Source organism: Oncorhynchus clarkii, chromosome 28 (assembly GCF_045791955.1).
Source record: "Oncorhynchus clarkii lewisi isolate Uvic-CL-2024 chromosome 28, UVic_Ocla_1.0, whole genome shotgun sequence".
Taxonomy (NCBI): domain Eukaryota; kingdom Metazoa; phylum Chordata; class Actinopteri; order Salmoniformes; family Salmonidae; genus Oncorhynchus; species Oncorhynchus clarkii.
The window spans coordinates 36,005,203-36,032,180 of NC_092174.1; the positions used below are offsets into that span (position 1 = coordinate 36,005,203).

The 26,978-nt window shown below is 44.1% G+C and overlaps 1 protein-coding gene across 1 annotated transcript in view; it reads left to right on the plus strand.

The window, feature by feature from the left end:
• LOC139386772 (protein unc-13 homolog A-like) overlaps window positions 1-26,978 on the plus strand; it is a 115,701-nt gene that overhangs the window by 73,161 nt on the left and 15,562 nt on the right. Inside the window, exons 17-32 of the mRNA XM_071132583.1 lie at window positions 1,668-1,895; window positions 3,712-3,853; window positions 4,437-4,606; window positions 5,121-5,236; window positions 9,078-9,241; window positions 10,479-10,632; window positions 11,782-11,850; window positions 15,387-15,476; window positions 21,261-21,395; window positions 22,712-22,839; window positions 24,008-24,093; window positions 24,196-24,322; window positions 24,464-24,560; window positions 25,933-26,076; window positions 26,251-26,337; window positions 26,620-26,697. Of these exons, the coding sequence (XP_070988684.1) occupies window positions 1,668-1,895; window positions 3,712-3,853; window positions 4,437-4,606; window positions 5,121-5,236; window positions 9,078-9,241; window positions 10,479-10,632; window positions 11,782-11,850; window positions 15,387-15,476; window positions 21,261-21,395; window positions 22,712-22,839; window positions 24,008-24,093; window positions 24,196-24,322; window positions 24,464-24,560; window positions 25,933-26,076; window positions 26,251-26,337; window positions 26,620-26,697 (2,015 nt within the window). The remainder of the gene's footprint in view (window positions 1-1,667; window positions 1,896-3,711; window positions 3,854-4,436; window positions 4,607-5,120; window positions 5,237-9,077; window positions 9,242-10,478; window positions 10,633-11,781; window positions 11,851-15,386; window positions 15,477-21,260; window positions 21,396-22,711; window positions 22,840-24,007; window positions 24,094-24,195; window positions 24,323-24,463; window positions 24,561-25,932; window positions 26,077-26,250; window positions 26,338-26,619; window positions 26,698-26,978) is intronic.

The following is a 26,978-nucleotide window of genomic DNA, read 5'->3' on the forward strand; positions in this document are numbered from 1 at the left end:
TATACACAAACACATGCACACGTCTAACACTGACCTTTTTCGATTGACATCCCATTACTCTCATACCTCTCGTTCTTCACCCTCTTCCTTTCCAATGTATCTCCTGAGTAATGTGCTGTCATCCCCCTGAGTAATGTGCTGTCATCCCCCTGAGTAATGTGCTGTCATCCCCCTGAGTAATGTGCTGTCATCCCCCTGAGTAATGTGCTGTCATCCCCCTGAGTAATGTGCTGTCATCCCCCTGAGTAATGTGCTGTCATCCCCCTGAGTAATGTGCTGTCATCCCCCTGAGTAATGTGCTGTCATCCCCCTGAGTAATGTGCTCTCATCCCCCTGAGTAGTGTGCTGTCATCCCCCTGAGTAGTGTGCTGTCATCCCCCTGAGTAGTGTGCTGTCATCCCCCTGAGTAGTGTGCTGTCATCCCCCTGAGTAGTGTGCTGTCATCCCCCTGAGTAGTGTGCTGTCATCCCCCTGAGTAGTGTGCTGTCATCCCCCTGAGTAGTGTGCTGTCATCCCCCTGAGTAGTGTGCTGTCATCCCCCTGAGTAGTGTGCTGTCATCCCCCTGAGTAGTGTGCTGTCATCCCCCTGAGTAGTGTGCTGTCATCCCCCTGAGTAGTGTGCTGTCATCCCCCTGAGTAGTGTGCTGTCATCCCCCTGAGTAATGTGCTGTCATCCCCCTGAGTAATGTGCTGTCATCCCCGAGTAGTGTGCTGTCATCCCCCCGAGTAGTGTGCTGTCATCCCCCCGAGTAGTGTGCTGTCATCCCCCCGAGTAGTGTGCTGTCATCCCCCTGAGTAGTGTGCTGTCATCCCCCTGAGTAGTGTGCTGTCATCCCCCTGAGTAATGTTCTGTCATCCCCCTGAGTAATGTTCTGTCATCCCCCTGAGTAATGTGCTGTCATCCCCCTGAGTAATGTGCTGTCATCCCCCTGAGTAATGTGCTGTCTTCCCCCTGAGTAATGTGCTGTCTTCCCCCTGAGTAATGTGCTGTCTTCCCCCTGAGTAATGTGCTGTCTTCCCCCTGAGTAGTGTGCTGTCATCCCCCTGAGTAGTGTGCTGTCATCCCCCTGAGTAGTGTGCTGTCATCCCCCTGAGTAATGTGCTGTCATCCCCCTGAGTAATGTGCTGTCATCCCCCTGAGCAATGTGCTGTCATCCCCCTGAGTAATGTGCTGTCATCCCCCTGAGTAATGTGCTGTCATCCCCCTGCATCTCTCCTCTCTCACTCCTGGACTTCTCTTCACCCTTTTACTTCCTCTAATTCACATTCCCCAAGATGGGCTTTTAGCCTAACCCTCCACTGATTTACAGTCTGTATCTCCTGTCACCCATTCCCAAGTATTTCTTAGGAGCCTTTCATTTGAAGGTTTACCCAATTGATCCTCACTGCCTCTTCCCTCCCTCTCTCTCCTATTCTATATTTACTGTATACCCTCTCTCTCTCTCTCTCGCTCTCCTTCTCCCTATCTCTCCTTCTCTCTCTCCTTCTCTCTGAGTACACTCCTTTCTTCCTCTCTCTCCTTCTCTCTCTCCCCTTCTCTCTGAGTACACTCCTTTCTTCCTCTCTCTCCTTCTCTCTCTCCCCTTCTCTCTGAGTACACTCCTTTCTTCCTCTCTCTGTTCTTTTCCTATCCTCACTCCCTCTTCACCCACCGCTCTCATTTCCAGGGGCAGCGGAGAAGAGTTCTAAGCACGGGGCAGAGGACAGAACCCAGAACATCATCATGGTTCTAAAGGACAGAATGAAGATCAGAGAGAGGAACAAACCGGAAATCTTCGAGCTCATCCAGGAAGTGTTTACCGTCGTCAAGGCGACGCACGCCACGCAGATGAAGCAGATCAAACAGAGCGTGCTCGATGGGACGTCCAAGTGGTCGGCCATGATCAGCATGACTGGTAAAAATAGGACTAGGATTGGGATTTGTCGGGACCCGGTTATGAACTCGGGTCTCCGGTGTGAGAAACAGTCACTTAGTAAACTGAGCCACTAATAGTCGGCAGAACCCAGAAGATGAGGCAGACACAGAAGATGAGGCAGACACAGAAGATGAGGCAGACACAGAAGATGAGGCAGACACAGCAGATGAGGCAGACACAGAAGATGAGGCAGACACAGCAGATGAGGCAGACACAGAAGATGAGGCAGACACAGCAGATGAGGCAGACACAGAAGATGAGGCAGACACAGAAGATGAGGCAGACACAGCAGATGAGGCAGACACAGAAGATGAGGCAGACACAGCAGATGAGGCAGACACAGCAGATGAGGCAGACACAGCAGATGAGGCAGACACAGCAGATGAGGCAGACACAGAAGATGAGGCAGACACAGCAGATGAGGCAGACACAGCAGATGAGGCAGACACAGAAGATGAGGCAGACACAGCAGATGAGGCAGACACAGCAGATGAGGCAGACACAGCAGATGAGGCAGACACAGCAGATGAGGCAGACACAGCAGATGAGGCAGACACAGCAGATGAGGCAGACACAGCAGATGAGGCAGACACAGCAGATGAGGCAGACACAGCAGATGAGGCAGACACAGCAGATGAGGCAGACACAGCAGATGAGGCAGACACAGAAGATGAGGCAGACACAGCAGATGAGGCAGACACAGCAGATGAGGCAGACACAGCAGATGAGGCAGACACAGAAGATGAGGCAGACACAGCAGATGAGGCAGACACAGCAGATGAGGCAGACACAGCAGATGAGGCAGACACAGCAGATGAGGCAGACACAGCAGATGAGGCAGACACAGAAGATGAGGCAGACACAGCAGATGAGGCAGACACAGCAGATGAGGCAGACACAGAAGATGAGGCAGACACAGAAGATGAGGCAGACACAGAAGATGAGGCAGACACAGAAGATGAGGCAGACACAGCAGATGAGGCAGACACAGAAGATGAGGCAGACACAGCAGATGAGGCAGACACAGAAGATGAGGCAGACACAGAAGATGAGGCAGACACAGAAGATGAGGCAGACACAGCAGTACTAGAGACGGTGATTTAATAAAGAAAAAAGGAAAAGATCTTCAGGCAAAAATATAAATCCACAACATCAAAAGTAGTTCCAAGAGAAAAAATGTATATCCTCCAAGACACAAGGAAAATCCACAAAGTGGTAAGAACAGCAGGGAAAAAACAAACCTCAAAAGAATAATCAAAAATAAACAAAAACAAAACCAGAGTATCTCAAGAAACTACAACTAGAGAAACAAAAGTTCACAGCATGGCTGGGTGCTAACATACAAACACAGAGCAAAGAACTGAGGAACACTAAGGGTTTAAATACTTTCAAGGGAAATGAGGCACAGGTGCAACTAATAACTAGAGCAAGGGGAAAACAAAAGGGTCAAAAAGCACAATGGGGGCATCTAGTGACCAAAACCTGAACAATCCTGGCCAAATCCTGACAGGATTAAGATTGAGATTAGGTTTAGTAGGGGTTTGGATAAAGGTTCAAATTGGAGGGGGTGTTAGTTACTGTCTTGCAGTAGGAACTTCACATCAGTAGACTCACCTTTGCCAACTGGAGTAGAAATTATATTTTACATGTTTTGTATTTGAGTACTTTAGCAGATGCTCTTATACGAAGTGATTTTATGTGTATTCAAGTACGGAGGCTGAAACAACCATTTAGTTAATACTCTCTGTGTGACGTATGCCCAAGGTCTAATGGTGTGACTGTGTGCCTCTCTCAGTGCAGTGTGCTCAGGGCCTCCAGGCCAAGGACAAGACTGGTTCCAGTGACCCCTATGTCACAGTTCAGGTGGGCAAGACCAAGAAGAGGACCAAGACTATCTACGGCAACCTCAACCCTGTCTGGGAGGAGAACTTCCACTTGTGAGCATAGCGAGTGTGTGTTTCTGTCTGTCTGCGTGCGTGGGTGGGGATGTGTGGTTCAAATCATTAAATTAAATTGTATTTGTCACACGCTTCATAAAAACAGGTGTAGACTAACAGTGACATTCTTACTTATGTCCCCTTCCCAACAACGCAGAGAGAAACATAAATAATAGAAACATAATAACACTACGAATACATAGACAATGATTAACGATAAGTACCTAGTACCGAGTCAATGTGCAGAGGTACGAGGTCATTGAGGTAGATGTGTGCATATATGGAGGGTTATAGTGACTAGGCAGCAGGATAGATAATAAGCAGTAGCAGCAGCGTATGTGATGAGTCAAAAGAGTTGGTACAAAAGGGGTCAATACAGACAGTCCAGGTAGCTATTTGGTTAACTATTTCATTAACCATTTAGCAGCCTTATGGCTGTTCAGGGTCCTGCTGGTTCCAGACTTGGTGCATCGGTACCCCTTGCCGTATGGTAGCAGAGGGAACAGTCTATGACATGGGTGGCTGCAGTCTTTGACAATGTTGAGGGCCCGGTTACATCTGACATCATTTCTTCATCTCATAGTGAATGCCACAACTCGTCGGACCGTATTAAGGTACGCGTGTGGGATGAGGACGATGACATCAAGTCCAGGGTGAAGCAGAAGTTCAAACGGGAGTCAGATGACTTCCTGGGTCAGACCATCATCGAGGTCCGCACACTCAGCGGAGAGATGGACGTCTGGTACAACCTGGGTGAGTGATGAGAAGGGGGGAGTTGTGGGAAAGGAGGTGAACAGGAAGGAAGACAAGTGAGTGTGTTGTAATTCTCTGACAGACAAGATAACAGACATGTTGATGTGAGTGTGTTGTAGTTCTCTGACAGACAAGATAACAGACATGTTGATGTGAGTGTGTTGTAGTTCTCTGACAGACAAGATAACAGACATGTTGATGTGAGTGTGTTGTAGTTCTCTGACAGACAAGATAACAGACATGTTGATGTGAGTGTGTTGTAGTTCTCTGACAGACAAGATAACAGACATGTTGATGTGAGTGTGTTGTAGTTCTCTGACAGACAAGATAACAGACATGTTGATGTGAGTGTGTTGTAGTTCTCTGACAGACAAGATAACAGACATGTTGATGTGAGTGTGTTGTAGTTCTCTGACAGACAAGATAACAGACATGTTGATGTGAGTGTGTTGTAGTTCTCTGACAGACAAGATAACAGACATGTTGATGTGAGTGTGTTGTAATTCTCTGACAGACAAGAGAACAGACAAGTCAGCTGTGTCTGGAGCCATCCGGATGCACATCAGTGTAGAGATCAAAGGAGAGGAGACTGTGGCTCCCTACCATGTCCAGTACACCTGTCTACATGAGGTAAGACTGACCAGACCATACCTCGTTTCACATACTAAGTACACCTTCACACACACACACACACACACACACACACACACACACACACACACACACACACACACACACACACACACACACTCACATTCACATACTTTCTCACACACACACACACACACACACACACACACACACACACACATTCACATTCACATACTTTCTCACACACACACACACATACACACACATACACACACACACACACACACACACACACACAGGGTTGCAAAGTTACCGGTAATTTACCAGAGTTACAGGAATCTTCAGTCATTTCTGTAATTAAAAGGTAATCTATGGTAACTTTGGTAATATATAGTAGATTTATTTTCTTCATATATTTTTGGGGGGTATATCTGTGTCCATATTGTCCTAATGGAAAGACCATCTGGTTCAAGAGAAAATAGCTTAATTAATGAAAAATTAACTCAGCTGCCACCAGTCTGGCCAAAACCATTTACAACAAAGACATATTAAAATAAATAAGTGTGTAAAAATATAAAGGATATTTCCTGCTGAAACATTCATATTAAACTAACTGTCCAGTCAAAATCTAACTTTTAAAAGTTATTATTCTGTTAACTCATGGCCATAACATAAATTGCAGAAAAAGCACGTAAAAAATCCCACCTCGAACTTGTATCTCAAACAGTTTGTTTAAAAAAATGCTTGCTATTTCCTGAAAGAACCTGATGTAATGTTGGCTCATTGGCTGAGCTGGCCAATCAGCAGTCTACTCGCATGAATATTTTTTGGGGGCTGGACTTCCTAATTTGTCCTTCTTTTTCATATTGCTCGTTACGAAATGCAGCGGCCATGACTGAAGCCAAACGAGAGACGTCTTGGGGGTGTGGTTTCATGTGGGTGTCTCTTGTGTGTGTGTTCACATGTGGAAAGCGTTTGTATTTTTGCTCTGCAAAAACAGTACACCATTACAGTCAATCACCCTTCTAGATAACTTGAAACGGTCTAACCAGGTCTTGTGTCTTGAAGTCGCCTAGGCTAGCTAGTGCTAGGCAACTTCTTTTGTCAATTAGCTTCAGCCGGCTGGTGTGCGACTTTGGCAAAATTGGTTTGACTTTGGATCGCCTATCTCTGTGGCTAGTTAATAAATTAGTCAATAAATTACACAATGTAAATTGGACAAAATTTTCATGTTGCACATCTTTTAGTTGTTTAGTTGCTTTCAATATTTGTATATGAATTTCTACAATTTATAGCTGATTTGAGGTTTTTAAAAAGTTGAACCTATTGACATTGTAAAATATTGTCCCATGTACATTGTGTAATTTATTGATGGTCCCTAACTAGCCCCATAGGGATATCCAATGTTAGACTAAATTGACCATGGGCATTACGATCTGGTCGGGTTAAGCTGCATTCCGAATTGATGATTAATTAGGTCCTGCCAGCTGTGGGCATGTGGTCAGATTTGAAATAAACCCAAGAGAAACTGTTACGGTGTCCTTGATTCTGTCACAGTGTCCTTCGTTCTGTTACGGTGTCTTTCATTCTGTCATGGTGGGTTTCGTTCAGTTACGGTGTCCTTCATTCTGTCATGGTGGGTTTCGTTCAGTTATGGTGCACTTCATTCTGTCATGGTGTCCTTCGTTCTGTCACGGTGTTTCATTCTGTCATGGTGGGTTTCGTTCTGTCACGGTGTCCTTCATTCTGTCATGGTGTCCTTCGTTCCATCACGGTGCCCTTCATTCTGTCATGGTGGGTTTTGTTCAGTTACGTGTGTTTCATTCTGTCATGGTGTCCTTCGTTCTGTCACGGTGTCCTTCATTCTGTCATGGTGTCCTTTGTTCCATCACGGTGTCCTTCATTCTGTCATGGTGTCCTTCATCCGGTGTACGCCCACAACATTCTGTGGTTGGTGTACGTCCACAACATTATGTGGTTGATGTACGTCCACAACATTCTGTGGTTGGTGTACATCCACAACATTCTGTAGTTTGTGTACGCCCACAACATTCTGTGGTTGATGTACGTCCACAACATTCTGTGGTTGGTGTACATCCACAACATTCTGTGGTTGGGGTGCGCCACAACATTCTGTGGTTGGGGTGCGACACAACATACTGTGGTTGGGGTCACCATTCTGTGGTTGGGGTCACCATTCTGTGGTTGGGGTGCGCCACAACATACTGTGGTTGGGGTCACCATTCTGTGGTTGGGGTCACCATTCTGTGGTTAGTGTACGTCCACAACATTCTGTGGTTAGTGTACGTCCACAACATTCTGTGGTTGGGGTGCGCCACAACATTCTGTGGTTGGGGTGCGCCACAACATTCTGTGGTTAGTGTACGTCCACAACATTCTGTGGTTGGGGTGCGCCACAACATTCTGTGGTTGGGGTGCGCCACAACATTCTGTGGTTGGGGTGCGCCACAACATTCTGTGGTTGGGGTGCGCCACAACATTCTGTGGTTGGGGTGCGACACAACATACTGTGGTTGGGGTCACCATTCTGTGGTTGGGGTCACCATTCTGTGGTTGGGGTCACCATTCTGTGGTTGGGGTCACCATTCTGTGGTTGGGGTCACCATTCTGTGGTTGGGGTCACCATTCTGTGGTTGGGGTCACCATTCTGTGGTTGGGGTCACCATACTATGGTTGGGGTCACCATTCTGTGTTTGGGGTCACCATTCTGTGTTTGGGGTCACCATTCTGTGGTTGGGGTCACCATTCTGTGTTTGGGGTGCGCCACAACATTCAAAAAGCTGCTTTTTAACATACTTAATTACCAAAACTATTTCACTATTGTAATTTATTACAGGTCATGTTTCATAGAAATCTGGAAACACTGGACAGTTACTTTAATCACCAGTGGTATTCACTAAACTGAAACCCTCATATTAAACACCAGTGGTATTCACTAAACTGAAACCCTCATATTAAACACCAGTGGTATTCACTAAGCTGAAACCCTCATATTAAACACCAGTGGTATTCACTAAGCTGAAACCCTCATATTAAACACCAGTGGTATTCACTAAACTGAAACCCTCATATTAAACACCAGTGGTATTCACTAAGCTGAAACCCTCATATTAAACACCAGTGGTATTCACTAAACTGAAACCCTCATATTAAACACCAGTGGTATTCACTAAGCTGAAACCCTCATATTAAACACCAGTGGTATTCACTAAACTGAAACCCTCATATTAAACACCAGTGGTATTCACTAAACTGAAACCCTCATATTAAACACCAGTGGTATTCACTAAGCTGAAACCCTCATATTAAACACCAGTGGTATTCACTAAGCTGAAACCCTCATATTAAACACCAGTGGTATTCACTAAACTGAAACCCTCATATTAAACACCAGTGGTATTCACTAAACTGAAACCCTCATATTAAACACCAGTGGTATTCACTAAACTGAAACCCTCATATTAAACACCAGTGGTATTCACTAAACTGAAACCCTCATATTAAACACCAGTGGTATTCACTAAACTGAAACCCTCATATTAAACACCAGTGGTATTCACTAAGTTGATGGTTTATATTTAGGATAATGTTTTATAACTTTCTCATACATTTTTTTATTTTTAAATAATCTTATTTGATTATTTTATATATATATTTTTAGGGCCAGAGATAATTACAGACACCTGTGATAATCCGACCTACAGCAAAAGGCCACTAGATGTAATCTTATAAAACAAAAAATAAAAACTTGAAAGATAACTACCAGAATTTTGGTTACTGGTAAACTTCCAAAATGTCCTGTAATATTTCGTCCATTTGTAACCCTACACACCTTTAACTTTAACCTCTGTGTGTGTAGCACCTGTTCCAGTACACTACAGAGGTGCAGAACAGTGGTGTGGTGAAGATCCCTGATGCTAAAGGAGACGACGCGTGGAAGGTGTACTTCGAGGAGACTCCCCAGGAGATCGTGGATGAGTTCGCCATGCGTTATGGAGTGGAGTCCATCTACCAGGCTATGACGTCAGTACCATCACCATACAGAACACCTACAGAGAGTTTGGTCATAGGCTTCAACCAGAGACATATCTATTGATGTATATCTCTGGCTTGAACCAGTATTATTTACCATCACCCAGTGTGTCCGCTCATGATAACATGTAGCACCATGTAGAATGTGATACACTTGAGACTACACTGAGTGTACCAAACATTAGGAACACCTTGATTTGCATCCCCTCTTGCCCTCAGAACAGCCTCAATTCGTCGAGGAATGGACTCTACAAGGTGTCCAAAGTGCTTCCCACAGTTGTGTTAAGTGTGCTGGATGTCCTTTGGTTGGTGGACCATCCTTGATACACACGGGAAACTGTTGAGGGTGAAAAACCCAGCAGCGTTGCAGTTCTTGACACAAACCGGTGGACCTGGCCCTACTACCATACCCTGTTCAAAGGCACTTTGGCTCACACAATCCATGTCTCAAGGCTTAAAATTCCTTCTTTAACCTGTCCACGTCCCTTGAAGTAGATTTAACAAGTGACATCAATAAGTGATCATAACTTTAACCTGGATTCACCTGGGTAGTCTATGTCATGGAAAGAGCTTAATATTTTGTATATTCAGTGTATATTTAAGTGATAATGGCCGAGAAGCCGGTGTTTGGAGGATATATTGGCACAGGGGTTGTTAGGCCTGAGACGATTGCCTGGCTGGGCTGATGAGACAATGGATTGTCCAGTCAGATGGAACAGAGTAAATAGGCATTTTAACGTCATAGATTTAGTCGGTGGTAACTTGGAATGCGCTTTTAACCAATCAGCATTCAGGATTAGACCCACCCAATGTATATGTAGGCAGGTATTTTGGTGGTTAGAGCATTGGGCCAGTAACTGAAAGGTTGCTGGATTGAATCCCTGAGCTGACAAGGTACAAATCTGTCACTCTGAACAAGACAGTTAACCCACTGTTCCCTGGGCACTGAAGACATGGATGTCGATTAAGGCAGCTCCCTGCACCTCTCTGATTCAGAGGAGTTGTGTTAAAAGCAGAAGACACATATCAGTTTAAGGCATTCAGTTGTACAACTGACTAGGTATCCCACTTTCTCTTTACAAACTACACTGGACAGACAAATGACAATGAAAACTTACAAAACAGTAGCTGATGAACAAACATAAACACCAGTCAGCATTAGTTCATACCTATTAGTCCTAGTTAATATGAATATACTGTAATTATAGTATTGTGTGTGTGTCCACAGCCACTTTGCCTGTCTGTCGTCTAAGTACATGTGCCCGGGCGTGCCCGCGGTGATGAGTACCCTGCTGGCCAACATCAATGCTTACTACGCCCACACCACCCAGTCCACCAATAACGTCTCGGCATCAGACCGCTTCGCCGCATCCAACTTTGGAGTGAGTTAATTGGCTTATTCCCCTCATGTTTTAAGTTGAGCTTTTAATTGAAGGTATTATTTGACTTTTCTATCTACAGTATATGGACCAATTAGAAAGACCATCCTAGAGATGATATGTTGAACTGTGTAGATAATTGAAGTTCGGAACTGGAACATTGTCCTGAGGGCCCTCTGCCCTAATACAGTCTCTGGCCCTATTTTCAAACAGTGGCCAAATGTACATCCCCAACTGCCCAATCAGACTCCCCGTGCTAGATCCCGTTGACATACCATTTCTCAACAAATACAAATAAAGCATTTAGCTAGATCGGAAATAACACCTGTTAAACACGTGTATGTTTCCATTTTTAACCCTGTTTTATCTTGTCCCGTGTGTGTGTTGTGTGTGCGTGTCCCTTGTGCGTGTCCCTTGTGCGTGTCCCTTGTGCGTGTCCCTTGTGCGTGTCCCGTGTGCGTGTCCCGTGTGCGTGTCCCGTGTGCGTGTCGTGTGTGTGTGTCGTGTGTGCGTGTCCCGTGTGTGTGTCCCGTGTGTGTGTCCCGTGTGTGTGTCCCGTGTGTTTGTCCCGTGTGTGTGTGTGTCGTGTATGTGTGTCCCGTGTGCGTGTCCCGTGTGCGTGTCCCGTGTGCGTGTCCCGTGTGCGTGTCCCGTGTGTGCGTGTCCCGTGTGTGCGTGTCCCGTGTGTGCGTGTCCCGTGTGTGCGTGTCCCGTGTGTGCGTGTCCCGTGTGTGCGTGTCCCGTGTGTGCGTGTCCCGTGTGTGCGTGTCCCGTGTGTGCGTGTCGTGTGTCGTGTGTGTGTGTGTGTGTCGTGTGTGTGTGTGTGTGTGTGTGTGTCGTGTGTGTGTGCGTGTATGTGTGTCCCGTGTGTGTGTGTCCCGTGTGTGTGTGTTCCGTGTGTGTGTGTGTCCCGTGTGTGTGTGTCATGTGTGCGTGTCCCGTGTGCGTGTCCCGTGTGTGGGTGTGTCGTGTGTGTGTGTGTCCCGTGTGTCCCGTGTGTGTGTCCCGTGTGTGTGTCCCCCGTGTGTGTGTGTCCCGTGTGTGTGTGTCCCGTGTGTGTGTGTCCCGTGTGTGTGTGTGTCGTGTGTGCGTGTCCCGTGTGCGTGTCCCGTGTGCGTGTCCCGTGTGCGTGTCCCGTGTGCGTGTGGGTAGAAGGACAGGTTTGTGAAACTCCTAGATCAGCTCCACAACTCCCTGAGGATTGACCTATCCATGTACCGGGTAATGTCAACTTTGACCTTTCTAAACAACTATTTTCTTTACTGTTTATGATTTCTCATTTTATATATGTATATGTTAAGGATATTGAGAGACTTTTAAAAGTGTTTGTGTCATTTCTAAATGGAAGTCATTGTGTTATAATCTGTTTTATAAATGGAAGTCATTATGTTATAATCTGTTTTCTAAATGGAAGTCATTGTGTTATAATCTGTTTTATAAATGGAAGTCATTGTGTTATAATCTGTTTTATAAATGGAAGTCATTGTGTTATAATCTGTTTTATAAATGGAAGTCATTATGTTATAATCTGTTTTATAAATGGAAGTCATTGTGTTATAATCTGTTTTATAAATGGAAGTCATTATGTTATAATCTGTTTTATAAATGGAAGTCATTGTGTTATAATCTGTTTTATAAATGGAAGTCATTGTGTTATAATCTGTTTTCTAAATGGAAGTCATTGTGTTATAATCTGTTTTCTAAATGGAAGTCATTGTGTTATAATCTGTTTTATAAATGGAAGTCATTGTGTTATATTCTGTTTTATGTGGAAGTCATTGTTGTAATGTCTTTGTTTGTAAATATCATGTGTTTTGGGTAATTGTATTATTCTTCTAATTCCATCTGCATGACACGGTATATAGGCCATTGTATAAGTAGCATTTTCTTGCAGTTCACATGATTATATTTAACGAGAAGTTGAAATGCATGAAAGAGGAGATAAAATAGACTAATACAAAAGTATACTCACTATATAAAAATGACATTCTAAGTTACATAGACCTTCAACAAGCCATGTTTATTTGACCAGTCTTGTGATATCTGAACCTATCTTAAAAAACATATCTCTGTTCCAAACAGTGTTTCTTTGTTTCTACACTCTTTTAAAGGATATATCAGTGTGTTTCTGTGTTTGTAATTATGTTTTTGTCTTTGTAATGGTGTTTCTGTGTTGGTAATGGTGTTTCTGTGTTGGTAATGGTGTTTCTGTGTTTGTAATGGTGTTTCTGTGTCTTTGTAATGGTGTTTTCTGTCATTGTAATGGTGTTTTCTGTGTCTTTGTAATGGTGTTTCTGTGTCTTTGTAATGGTGTTTCTGTCTTTGTGATGGTGTTTCTGTCTTTGTGATGGTGTTTCTGTGTCTGTAATGGTGTTTCTGTGTCTTTGTAATGGTGTTTCTGTCTTTGTGATGGTGTTTTTGTCTTTGTAATTGTGTTTCTGTGTCTGTAATGGTGTTTCTGTGTCTTTGTAATGGTGTTTCTGTGTCTTTGTAATGGTGTTTCTGTCTTTGTGATGGTGTTTCTGTGTCTTTGTAAGGGTGTTTCTGTGTCTTTGTAATGGTGTTTCTGTCTTTGTAATGGTGTTTCTGTGTCTTTGTAATGGTGTTTCTGTGTGTTTGTAATGGTGTTTCTGTCTTTGTAATGGTGTTTCTGTGTGTTTTTAATGGTGTTTCTGTGTCTTTGTAATGGTGTTTCTGTCTTTGTAATGGTGTTTCTGTGTGTTTTTAATGGTGTTTCTGTGTCTTTATAATGATGTTTTCTGTCATTGTAATGGTGTTTTCGTCTTTGTAATTGTGTTTTCGTCTTTGTAATGGTGTTTCTGTGTCTTTGTAATGGTGTTTCTGTGTCTTTGTAATGGTGTTTCTGTGTCTTTGTGATGGTGTTTCTGTCTTTGTGATGGTGTTTCTGTCTTTGTGATGGTGTTTCTGTCTTTGTGATGGTGTTTCTGTCTTTGTGATGGTGTTTCTGTCTTTGTGATGGTGTTTCTGTCTTTGTGATGGTGTTTCTGTGTCTGTAATGGTGTTTCTGTGTCTTTGTAATGGTGTTTCTGTGTCTTTGTGATGGTGTTTCTGTGTCTTTGTAATGGTGTTTCTGTGTCTTTGTAATGGTGATTCTGTGTCTTTGTAATGGTGTTTCTGTGTCTTTGTGATGGTGTTTCTGTGTCTTTGTAATGGTGTTTCTGTCTTTGTGATGGTGTTTCTGTCTTTGTAATGGTGTTTCTGTGTCTTTGTAATGGTGTTTCTGTGTCTTTGTAATGGTGTTTCTGTGTCTTTGTAAGGGTGTTTTTGTCTTTGTACTGGTGTTTCTGTGTCTTTGTAATGGTGTTTCTGTGTGCTTGTAATGGTGTTTCTGTGTCTTTGTAATGGTGTTTCTGTGTCTTTGTAATGGTGTTTCTGTGTCTTTGTGATGGTGTTTCTGTGTCTTTGTAATGGTGTTTCTGTGTCTTTGTAATGGTGTTTCTGTGTCTTTGTGATGGTGTTTCTGTGTCTTTGTGATGGTGTTTCTGTCTTTGTGATGGTGTTTCTGTCTTTGTGATGGTGTTTCTGTCTTTGTAATGGTGTTTCTGTGTCTTTGTAATGGTGTTTCTGTGTCTTTGTAATGGTGTTTCTGTGTCTTTGTAATGGTGTTTCTGTGTCTTTGTAATGGTGTTTCTGTGTGCTTGTAATGGTGTTTCTGTGTCTTTGTAATGGTGTTTCTGTGTGCTTGTAATGGTGTTTCTGTGTCTTTGTGATGGTGTTTCTGTGTCTTTGTAATGGTGTTTCTGTGTCTTTGTAATGGTGTTTTTGTCTTTGTACTGGTGTTTCTGTGTCTTTGTAATGGTGTTTCTGTGTCTTTGTAATGGTGTTTTTGTCTTTGTACTGGTGTTTCTGTGTCTTTGTAATGGTGTTTCTGTGTGCTTGTAATGGTGTTTCTGTGTCTTTGTAATGGTGTTTCTGTGTCTTTGTAATGGTGTTTCTGTGTCTTTGTGATGGTGTTTCTGTGTCTTTGTAATGGTGTTTCTGTGTCTTTGTAATGGTGTTTCTGTCTTTGTGATGGTGTTTCTGTCTTTGTAATGGTGTTTCTGTGTCTTTGTAATGGTGTTTCTGTGTCTTTGTAATGGTGTTTCTGTGTCTTTGTAAGGGTGTTTTTGTCTTTGTACTGGTGTTTCTGTGTCTTTGTAATGGTGTTTCTGTGTGCTTGTAATGGTGTTTCTGTGTCTTTGTAATGGTGTTTCTGTGTCTTTGTAATGGTGTTTCTGTGTCTTTGTGATGGTGTTTCTGTGTCTTTGTAATGGTGTTTCTGTGTCTTTGTAATGGTGTTTCTGTGTCTTTGTGATGGTGTTTCTGTGTCTTTGTGATGGTGTTTCTGTCTTTGTGATGGTGTTTCTGTCTTTGTGATGGTGTTTCTGTCTTTGTAATGGTGTTTCTGTGTCTTTGTAATGGTGTTTCTGTGTCTTTGTAATGGTGTTTCTGTGTCTTTGTAATGGTGTTTCTGTGTCTTTGTAATGGTGTTTCTGTGTGCTTGTAATGGTGTTTCTGTGTCTTTGTAATGGTGTTTCTGTGTGCTTGTAATGGTGTTTCTGTGTCTTTGTGATGGTGTTTCTGTGTCTTTGTAATGGTGTTTCTGTGTCTTTGTAATGGTGTTTTTGTCTTTGTACTGGTGTTTCTGTGTCTTTGTAATGGTGTTTCTGTGTGCTTGTAATGGTGTTTCTGTGTGTTTATAATGGTGTCTTTGTAATTGTGTTTCTGTGTCTGTAATGGTGTGTCTGTGTTTGTAGAATAACTTCCCAGCCAGTAGCCCTGAGAGGCTGCAGGACCTCAAATCCACTGTAGACCTACTGACCAGCATCACCTTCTTCAGGATGAAGGTGAACAAAACAATACCTCATTCATCTCCTTCTTCATCTCTTTTTCATCAAGTCCAAGCTTCTTTCCAGGAAATATGTGGATTCATAGATGGACTTATTGCTAATCTAGCTCTTGAGTAGCCTCGTACGACCATCTTGATCTCGCGAGCTCACGTTCTGTTTCGCTCCACGGATTCAGTGGAACAAAACGAGAGCACAACGGTGGATCAGAATAGGTCTTGAGGGCTAGGTAACATTTAACAGCCGTTAAGGTGTATCAGCCATATACTGTTAGTGTCAGGTTAATGGATAATTAGTTGCAATGTTGTTGACAGTCATTGAACATCTACAAACCATCTACTTGGGACTATCCAAATAAAGTGTTACCTGACATCACTCTCTGAGGAAATAGCAAGCATTTTTTAAATGGTCTGTTTGAGCTATACAGTGCCTTGCGAAAGTATTCGGCCCCCTTGAACTTTGCGACCTTTTGCCACATTTCAGGCTTCAAACATAAAGATATAAAACTGTATTTTTTTGTGAAGAATCAACAACAAGTGGGACACAATCATGAAGTGGAACGACATTTATTGGATATTTCAAACTTTTTTAACAAGTCAAAAACTGAAAAACTGGGCGTGCAAAATTATTCAGCCCCCTTAAGTTAATACTTTGTAGCGCCACCTTTTGCTGCGATTACAGCTGTAAGTCGCTTGGGGTATGTCTCTATCAGTTTTGCACATCGAGAGACTGAAATTTTTTCCCATTCCTCCTTGCAAAACAGCTCGAGCTCAGTGAGGTTGGATGGAGAGCATTTGTGAACAGCAGTTTTCAGTTCTTTCCACAGATTCTCGATTGGATTCAGGTCTGGACTTTGACTTGGCCATTCTAACACCTGGATATGTTTATTTTTGAACCATTCCATTGTAGATTTTGCTTTATGTTTTGGATCATTGTCTTGTTGGAAGACAAATCTCCGTCCCAGTCTCAGGTCTTTTGCAGACTCCATCAGGTTTTCTTCCAGAATGGTCCTGTATTTGGCTCCATCCATCTTCCCATCAATTTTAACCATCTTCCCTGTCCCTGCTGAAGAAAAGCAGGCCCAAACCATGATGCTGCCACCACCATGTTTGACAGTGGGGATGGTGTGTTCTGTGTTGCTTTTACGCCAAACATAACGTTTTGCATTGTTGCCAAAAAGTTCAATTTTGGTTTCATCTGACCAGAGCACCTTCTTCCACATGTTTGGTGTGTCTCCCAGGTGGCTTGTGGCAAACTTTAAACAACACTTTATGGATATCTTTAAGAAATGGCTTTCTTCTTGCCACTCTTCCATAAAGGCCAGATTTGTGCAATATACGACTGATTGTTGTCCTATGGACAGAGTCTCCCACCTCAGCTGTAGATCTCTGCAGTTCATCCAGAGTGATCATGGGCCTCTTGGCTGCATCTCTGATCAGTCTTCTCCTTGTATGAGCTGAAAGTTTAGAGGGACGGCAAGGTTTTGGTAGATTTGCAGTGGTCTGATACTCCTTCCATTTCAATATTATCGCTTGCACAGTGCTCCTTGGGATGTTTAAAGCTTGGGAAATCTTTTTGTATCCAAATCCGGCTTTAAACTTCTTCACAACAGTATCTCGGACTTGCCTGGTGTGTTCCTTGTTCTTCATGATGCTCTCTGCGCTTTTAACGGACCTCTGAGACTATCACAGTGCAGGTGCATTTATACGGAGACTTGATTACACACAGGTGGATTGTATTTATCATCATTAGTCATTTAGGTCAACATTGGATCATTCAGAGATCCTCACTGAACTTCTGGAGAGAGTTTGCTGCACTGAAAGTAAAGGGGCTGAATAATTTTGCACGCCCAATTTTTCAGTTTTTGATTTGTTAAAAAAGTTTGAAATATCCAATAAATGTTGTTCCACTTCATGATTGTGTCCCACTTGTTGTTGATTCTTCACAAAAAAATACAGTTTTATATCTTTATGTTTGAAGCCTGAAATGTGGCAAAAGGTCGCAAAGTTCAAGGGGGCCGAATACTTTCGCAAGGCACTGTAAGTTTGAGGTGGTGTGGGGGGGGGGGTTCTACAATGTATGCTTTGGCTAAAATAGAAGTACAGGATCAAATCAAATCAAAGTGTATTAGTCACATGCGCCGAAATACAACAGATGTAGGTAGACCTTACAGTGAAATACTTACTTACGAGCCCCTAACTAACAGTGCAGTTTTAAAAAATATGGATAAAAATAAGAGATAGAAGTAACAAGTAATTAAAGAGCAACAGTTAAAAATAACAATATATACAAGGTGGTGCCGGTACAGAGTCAATGTGCATGGGCACCGGTTAGTTGAGGTAGTATGTAGACTTGAAGTTGGAAGTTTACATACACCTTAGCCAAAAACATTCCAACTCCTGACATTTAATCCCAGTAAAAATTCCCTATCTTAGGTCAGTTAGGATCACCACTTTACTTTAAGAATGTAAAATGTCAGAATAATAGTAGAGATAATGATTTATTTCAGCTTTTATTTCTTTCATCACATTCCCAGCCGTTCAGAAGTTTACATACACTCAATTAGTATTTGGTAGCATTGCCTTTAAATTGTTTAACTTGGGTCAAATGTTTTGGGTAGCCGAAAGCTTCCACATTAATAAGTTGGGTGAATTTTGGCCCATTCCACCTGACAGAGTTGGTGTAACTGAGTCAGCTTTGTAGGCCTCCTTGCTCGCACACACTTTCAGTTCTGCCCACAAATGTTCTGTAGGATTGAGGTCAGGGCTTTGTGATGGCCACTCCAATACCTTGACTTTGTTGTCCTTAAGCCATTTTGCCACAACTTTGGAAGTATGCTTGGGGTCATTGTCCATTTGGAAGACTCATTTGCGACCAAACTTTAACTTCCTGACTGATGTCTTGAGATGTTGCTTCAATATATCCACATAATTTTCCTTCCTTCCTCATGAAGCCATCTATTTTGTGAAGTGCACCAGTCCCTCCTGCAGCAAGCACCACCATAACATGATGCTGCCACACCCGTGCTTCACGGTTGGGATGGTGTTCTTCGGCTTGCAAGCCTCCCCCTTTTTCCTCAAAACATAACAATGGTCATTATGGCCAAACAGTTCTATTTTTGTTTCATCAGAACAGAGGACATTTCTCAAAAAGTACGATCTTTGTCCCCATGTGCAGTTGCAAACCGTAGTCTGGCTTTTTTATGGCGGTTTTGGAGCAGTGGCTTCTTCCTTGCTGAGCGGCCTTTCAGGTTATGTCGATATAGGACTCGTTTTACTGTGGATATAGATAATTTTGTACCTGTTTCCTCCAGCATCTCCACAAGGTCCTTTGCTGTTGTTCTGGGATTGATTTGCACTTTTGGCACCAAAGTACGTTCATCTCTAGGAGACAGAACGCGTCTCCTTCCTGAGCGGTATGACGCCTGCATGGTCCCATTGGGGTTTATACTTGCGTACTATTGTTTGTACAGATGAACGTGGTACCTTCAGGTGTTTGGAAATTGCTCCCAAGGAGGAACCAGGCTTGTGAAGGTCTACAATTTTTTTGCTAATTTCTTTTGATTTTCCCATGATGTCAAGCAAAGAGGCACTGAGTTTGAAGGTAGGCCTTGAAATACATCCACAGGTACACCTCCAATTGACTCAAATTATGTCAATTAGCCTATCAGAAGTTTCTGAAGTCATAACATCCTTTTCTGGAATTATCCAAGATGTTTAAAGGCACAGTCAACTTAGTGTATGTAAACTTCTGACCCACTGGAATTGTGATACAGTGAATTATAAGTGAAATAATCTGGAAATAATAGTCTGTAAACAATTGTTGGAAAAATGACTTGCGTCATGCACAAAGTAGATGTCCTAACTGACTTGCCAAAACTATAGTTTGTTAACAAGAAATGTGTGGAGTGGTTGAAAAACGAGTTTTAATGACTCCAACATAAGTGTATGTAAACTTCCGACTTCAACTGTATGTGTAGGTTTAGTTTATTAAAGTGACTATGCATAGATGACAACAGAGAGTGGCAGTGGTGTGGAGAGGGGAGGGGGGGCGGGGCAATGCAAATAGTCTGGCTAACCATTTGACCAGATGTTTAGGAGTCTTATGGCTTGGGGGTAGAAGCTGTTTAGAAACCTCTTGGACCTAGACTTGGCGCTCCGGTACCGCTTGCCGTGTGGTAGCAGAGAGAACAGTCTATGACTAGGGTGGATGGAGTCTTTGACAATTTTTAGGGCCTTCCTCTGACACCGCCTGGTAAAGAGGTCCTGGATAGCAGGAAGCTTGGCCCCAATGATGTATTGGGCCTCTGTAGTGCCTTACGGTCGGAATCCGAGCAGTTGCCACACCAGGCAGTGATGCAACCAGTTAGGATGCTCTCGATGGTGCAGCTGTAGAACCTTTTGAGGATCTGAGGGCCCATGCCAAATCTTTTCAGTCTTCTGAGGGGGAACAGGTTTTGTCAAGCCCGCTTCACAACTGTCTTGGTGTGCTTGGACCATATTAGTTTGTTGGTGATGTGGACACCAAGGAACTTGAATCTCTCAACCTGCTCCACTGCAGCCCCATCAATGAGAATGGGGACGTGCTCAGTCCTCTTTTTCCTGTAGTCCACAATCATCTCCTTTGTCTTGATCACGTTGAGGGAGAGGTTGTTATCCTGGCATCACATGGCCAGGTCTTTTACCTCCTCCCTATAGGCTGTCTCGTTGTTGTCGGTGATCAGGACATCATCTGTTGTGTCATCTGCAAATTTAATGATGGTGTGGAGTCGTGCCTGGCCGTGAAGTCGTGAGTGAACAGGGAGTACAGGAGGGGGCTGAGCACACACCCCTGAGGGGCCCCTGTGTTGAGGATCAGCATGGCAGATGTGTTGTTACCTACCCTCACCACCTGGGGGAGGCCCGTCAGGAAGTCCATGATCCAGTTGCATAGGGAGGTGTTTAGTCCCAGGGTCCTTAGCTTAGTAATGAGCTTTGAGGGCACTATGGTGTTGAACGCTGAGCTGTAGTCAATGAAAAGCATTCTCACATAGGTGTTCCTTTTGTCCAGGTGTGAAAGGGTAGTGTGGAGTGCAATAGAGGCTGCATCATCTGTGGATCTGTTGGAGCGGTATGCAAATTGAGTGGGTCTAGGGTTTCTGGGATGATGGTGTTGATGTGAGCCATGACCAGCCTTTCAAAGAACTTGACGTGGGGATGTTGACAGACTGTGTGCTTTTAAAAGTGAGATTTTCACTGGTCAGTTACGTCAACGGCATCAACAACATTTTGCAGTGGCCATCAGTCTCTGGACTTCAAACCCATTGAAAACCTGTGGTTTGAATTGGAGAGGGCAGACCATAAGTGCAGATGAAGGATATCAAAGATCTAGAAATATTCTGTATGGAGGACTGGTCTGAGATCCCTCCCACTGTGTTTTCCAGTCTCATCAAATATATTTTGTAAAAGCTTTGTGCCGTTATCCTCACAAGCTATTGAAAAAAGGGGTGCCAATAATTGTTTTGCTCCTCAGGGTAGCCTAGTGGTTAGAGCGTTGGACTAGTAACCAGAAGGTTGCAAGTTCAAATCCCCGAGCTGACAAGGTACAAATCTGTCGTTCTGCCCCTGAACAGGCAGTTAACCCACAGTTCCTAGTCCGTCATTGAAAATAAGAATTTGTTCTTAACTGACTTGCCTAGTTAAATAAAGGTAAAATAAAAATATTTATCAAGAGTGACAATGTTTTGGAACTGACTGGTCATTCTAATGCTAAACTAACTGACCTCTGACCCTCCTGTGTGATCAGGTCCAGGAGCTGCAGAGCCCCCCCAGGGCCAGTCAGGTGGTGAAGGACTGTGTTAAAGCCTGTCTCAACTCCACCTACGAATACATCTTCAACAACTGTCATGAACTCTACAGCAGAGAGTACCAGACAGACCCTGTGAGTATGTGTGTTTGTGTGTGTTTATGTGCGTGTGTGTGTGTGTTCACGTTGTTGTGGCAGAAATGGGGTGAGTTGTTGTAACTTCTGAAGTGTTATGGTCTGTTCTGTGTTGGACTGTGATGCTATGCCTGTTATAGACTCCTGGTATGTCTGCACCCTAACACAAGGCCAATGTGTTCCGGAACTGTTGCTTGTATAAAGAACTGTTGTGTAAACAATATGATTGTATTATTACCTCTATCTCCCTCGCTATATAAGAGACATGGAACCATGTACTCTGGGAGCTCCTTCCCTGACTGAGATCAGAGAGGGATCTCCCTCGCTATATAAGAGACATGGAACCATGTACTCTGGGAGCTCCTTCCCTGACTGAGATCAGAGAGGGATCTCCCTCGCTATATAAGAGACATGGAACCATGTACTCTGGGAGCTCCTTCCCTGACTGAGATCAGAGAGGGATCTCCCTCGCTATATAAGAGACATGGAACCATGTACTCTGGGAGCTCCTTCGCTGACTGAGATCAGAGAGGGATCTCCCTCGCTATATAAGAGACATGGAACCATGTACTCTGGGAGCTCCTTCTCTGACTGAGATCAGAGAGGGATCTCCCTCGCTATATAAGAGACATGGAACCATGTACTCTGGGAGCTCCTTCCCTGACTGAGATCAGAGAGGGATCTCCCTCGCTATATAAGAGACATGGAACCATGTACTCTGGGAGCTCCTTCCCTGACTGAGATCAGAGAGGGATCTCCCTCGCTATATAAGAGACATGGAACCATGTACTCTGGGAGCTCCTTCCCTGACTGAGATCAGAGAGGGATCTCCCTCGCTATATAAGAGACATGGAACCATGTACTCTGGGAGCTCCTTCCCTGACTGAGATCAGAGAGGGATCTCCCTCGCTATATAAGAGACATGGAACCATGTACTCTGGGAGCTCCTTCGCTGACTGAGATCAGAGAGGGATCTCCCTCGCTATATAAGAGACATGGAACCATGTACTCTGGGAGCTCCTTCCCTGACTGAGATCAGAGAGGGATCTCCCTCGCTATATAAGAGACATGGAACCATGTACTCTGGGAGCTCCTTCCCTGACTGAGATCAGAGAGGGATCTACCTGCTGCTTGAATCTATTAAAGATTCACTATTATCATTATAAATTAGTCTCTGCCTAATCTTTGGATCGAATTCTCCACATCAACGTGAGCGCATACATTTGTGTGTGTGTGTTTTTGTGTGTTTGTGTATGTGTGTTCACGTTAGTGCTTGCCTGTGTGTATGTCTGTCTGACCTTCCTCTCTCTCTCCAGGCTAAGGCTGACGTTCCAGAAGAGCAGGGTCCCAGTATCAAGAACTTGGACTTCTGGTCAAAACTCATCACCCTCATCGTCTCCATCATAGAGGAAGACAAGAACTCCTATACACCCTGTCTCAACCAGTGAGTCTCTCTGTCTCTGTCTCTCTACCCCTCTCTCTCTACCCCTCTCTCTCTCTCTCTCTCTCTCTCTCTCTCTCTCTCTCTCTCTCTCTCTCTCTCTCTCTCTCTCTCTCTCTCTCTCTCTCTCTCTCTCTCTCTCTCTCTCTCTCTCTCTCTCTCTCTCTCTCTCTCTCTCTCTCTCTCTCTCTCTCTCTCTCTCTCTCTCTCTCTCTCTCTCTCTCTCTCTCTCTCTCTTCAATTCAATTCAATTCAATTCAGGGGGCTTTATTGGCATGGGAAACGTGTTAACATTTCCAAAGCAAGTGAGGTAGACACTATACAAAAGTGAAATAAACAATAAAGATGTATATTAAACATTACACATACAGAAGTTTCAAAACAATAAAGACATTACAAATGTCATATTACGTGTATATATACAGTGTTGTAACGATGTACAAATGGTTAAGGGTACACAAGGGATAATAAATAAGCATAAATATGGGTTGTATTTACAATGGTGTTTGTTTTTCACTGGTTTACCTTTTCTTGTGGCAACAGGTCACACATCTTGCTGCTGTGATGGCACACTGTGGTATTTCACCCAGTAGATATGGGAGTTTATCAAAATTGGGTTTGTTTTCAAATTCTTTGTGGATCTGTGCAATCTGAGGGAAATATGTGTCTCTAATATGGTCATACATTGAACAGGAGGTTAGGGAGTGCAGCTCAGTTTCCACCTCATTTTGTGGGCAGTGTGCACATAGCCTGTCTTCTCTTGAGAGCCATGTCTGCCTACGGCGGCCTTTCTCAATAGCGAGGCTATGCTCACTGAGTCTGTACATAGTCAAAGCTTTCCTTAATTTTGGGTCAGTCACAGTGGTCAGGTATTCTGCCACTGTGTACTCTCTGTTTAGGGCCAAATAGCATTTTAGTTTGCTCTGTTTTTTTGTTAATTCTTTCCAATGTGTCAAGTAATTATCTTTTTGTTTTCTCATGATTTGATTGGGTCTAATTCTGCTGCTGTCTCTCTCTCTCTCTCTGTCTCTCTGTCTCTCTGTCTCTCTGTCTCTCTCTGTCTCTCTCTGTCTCTCTCTGTCTCTCTCTGTCTCTCTCTGTCTCTGTCTGTCTCTGTCTCTGTCTCTCTCTGTCTCTCCCTCTCTGAACATTGTTCTCCTGTCCCGCGCAGGTTTCCTCAGGAACTGAATGTGGGCGTGATCAGTGCAGAGGTCATGTGGAACATGTTTGCTCAAGATATGAGATATGCCATGGAGGGTAAGTGTGTGTGTGCGTGCGTCTGTGTGTGAGATTGTGTGCCTGTGTGTACTATGAATGAATATGTTCCAAATCTCCCCTACTATTCTCTATCATTCTCAGAGCATGAGAAGAACCGGCTGTGTAAGAGTGCTGATTACATGAACCTGCACTTCAAGGTGAAGTGGCTCTACAACGAATACTGCAAAGAGCTGCCCACCTTCCAGAAACGTGTACCGGAGTACCCAGCGTGAGTGTTCTTTATCTCATCTTATTCAGCTCTTTTTTTATGGAAAGTCCATTGATTTTTGTATTTTTTTTGGGGGGGGGGGGGGGGTGTGTTATCACATAATGAGAGGTTTTGGTGGACCCCTTCTCTGCCGCCTCATAGGTGGTTCGAGCCGTTTGTCATCCAGTGGTTGGACGAGAACGAGGAAGTGTCCAGAGACTTCCTGCACGGTGCCCTAGTGAGGGACACAAAGGACGGGGTAAATTCACATCTATTTCCTCTCTGAGATATGTTTTGTTTTACAGGCCCCTATTTATGTGGCATTTGCTAGTCAATACATGGTCAAATTGTAATTATGTAGTTATTTCTCAATAATAATAACTTTAAAGTAACTTTATACATGATGATAAGCTATGTCTGTGTAGGTCTATTAGACCAGTTGCAATATGCAGTTTCACTAGACAAGCTGCAAGGGGTGTAAACACCCAACACAGAAGTTACTGCTCCCTCTATCTATCCCTCCCTCTATCTATCCCTCCCTCTATCTATCTATCTATCTATCTATCCCTCCCTCCCTCCCTCCCTCCCTCCCTCCCTCCCTCCCTCCCTCCCTCCCTCCCTCCCTCCCTCCCTCTATATATCTATCTCTCTCTCTATCCCTCTATATCTATCTCTCTCTCTATCCCTCCCTCCCTCCCTCCCTCCCTCTATATATCCCTCCCTCCCTCCCTCCCTCCCTCCCTCCCTCCCTCCCTCCCTCCCTCCCTCTATATATATATCTCTCTCTCTATCCCTCCCTCCCTCCCTCCCTCCCTCCCTCCCTCCCTCCCTCCCTCCCTCCCTCCCTCCCTCCCTCCCTCCCTCCCTCCCTCCCTCCCTCTATATATCTATCTCTCTCTCTATCCCTCCCTCCCTCCCTCCCTCCCTCCCTCCCTCCCTCCCTCCCTCCCTCCCTCCCTCCCTCCCTCCCTCTATATATTTATCTCTCTCTCTATCCCTCCCTCTATCCCTCTCTCTCTCCCTCCCTCCCTCTATCCCTCTCTCTATCCCTCTCTCCCTCCCTCCCTCCATCTCTCCCTTCCTCCCTTCATCTGCCCCTCCCTCCAACACACTTACATTATGTGTACTTCCCTTACTCAACACACAACACCCTCCTTCTCTCTCTCTCTCTCACACACACACACGTGCACGCTCATGCGCACACACAATCGGGTCAATGTAGATGTAGGTTCTCTCCCCCCATTCGTCAGTGGTCCTTGGGGTCCAATTACTGTTGCCTACAGCAGCTTCCTGTGTCAGCAGGAAACCAGTCCCACCCCCACCCCCCCTTCACGACATGATCAATAATCCTCTAATGACAGGGGTGTTAATGAGGCTTCTGCTCCCCATCATATCACACTAATCACCATTCACCTGATGAAGAGAGGAACCAGCCACACACACTGTCCATTCATAGAGAATTCAACAGCACCAGGGCCATCTATCTTTAAACTATAAGATTAAATGTATTGGCTTGAGAAAGGGGGCATCCCTCTCCTGTTCTTTGAAGTGTGGGGATCCCAGTAGTGCTTTTTGTTAGATATCCGAGTGCTTTTTAACCCCCACCCCCCTGCCTCTCTTACCCCATACAGTTCCAGGTGACGTCAGAGCATGCTCTGTTCTCCTGTTCGGTGGTGGATGTGTTCTCTCAGCTCAACCAGAGCTTTGAGATCATACGCAAGTTAGAGTGTCCTGACCCCCAGATCGTAGGCAACTACATGAAGAGATTCGCCAAGGTACCACCACCCTTAGGCCTTACCAATATGGCCGACAATAACACTGATATGGTTAGATGATGCAGAAGATGCTCATTCAGATGATAAACATCTCTCCCTTTCTCCGTATCTCTCTCTCTCTGTATCTCTGTATCTCTCTCTCTCTCTCTCTCTGTATCTCTCTCTCTCTCTCAGACCATCGGGAACGTTCTGCTGTCCTATGCTGAGATCATTTCCAAAGAGTTCCCTAAACAATGTGGGAACAAAGAGAAAGAGAAAGTGGTAGGTTAGGGAAACTGTGTGTGTGTAAGGGCAGGAGTGTTTGATTAGCTGAATGTGGTCTAAAGGGAGAAGCTGGACTGGCTCCCAGGAGAACTAAGTCTCCCAAAGGACTAACTCATCTATAGTCAACACTCACTGAGCCTCTGTCTGTCTGTCTGTCTGTCTGTCTGTCTGTCTGTCTTGTTTGTATCAGCAAGATACAACTTATCTCTCTCTGCTCATATCCGCAAGATACAGAGAGATATGTAAAATATGATCTCTCCTTATTTGTGTCTTCTTCAGCCCTGCATCATCATGAATAACATCCAACAGCTTAGAGTGCAGCTGGAGAAGATGTTTGAGGCCATGGGAGGCAAAAATGTGAGTCTGTCAACGTCCACGTCCATCACTCCGACCTCTATGAGTCATCACTCAGACCTCTATGAGTCATCACTCCGACCTCTATGAGCCATCACTCAGACCTCTATGAGTCATCACTCAGACCTCCATGAGTCATCACTCAGACCTCTATGAGCCATCACTCAGACTTCTATGAGTCATCACTCAGACTTCTATGAGTCATCACTCAGACCTCTATGAGTCATCACTCAGACCTCTATGAGTCATCACTCAGACCTCTATGAGTCATCACTCAGACCTCT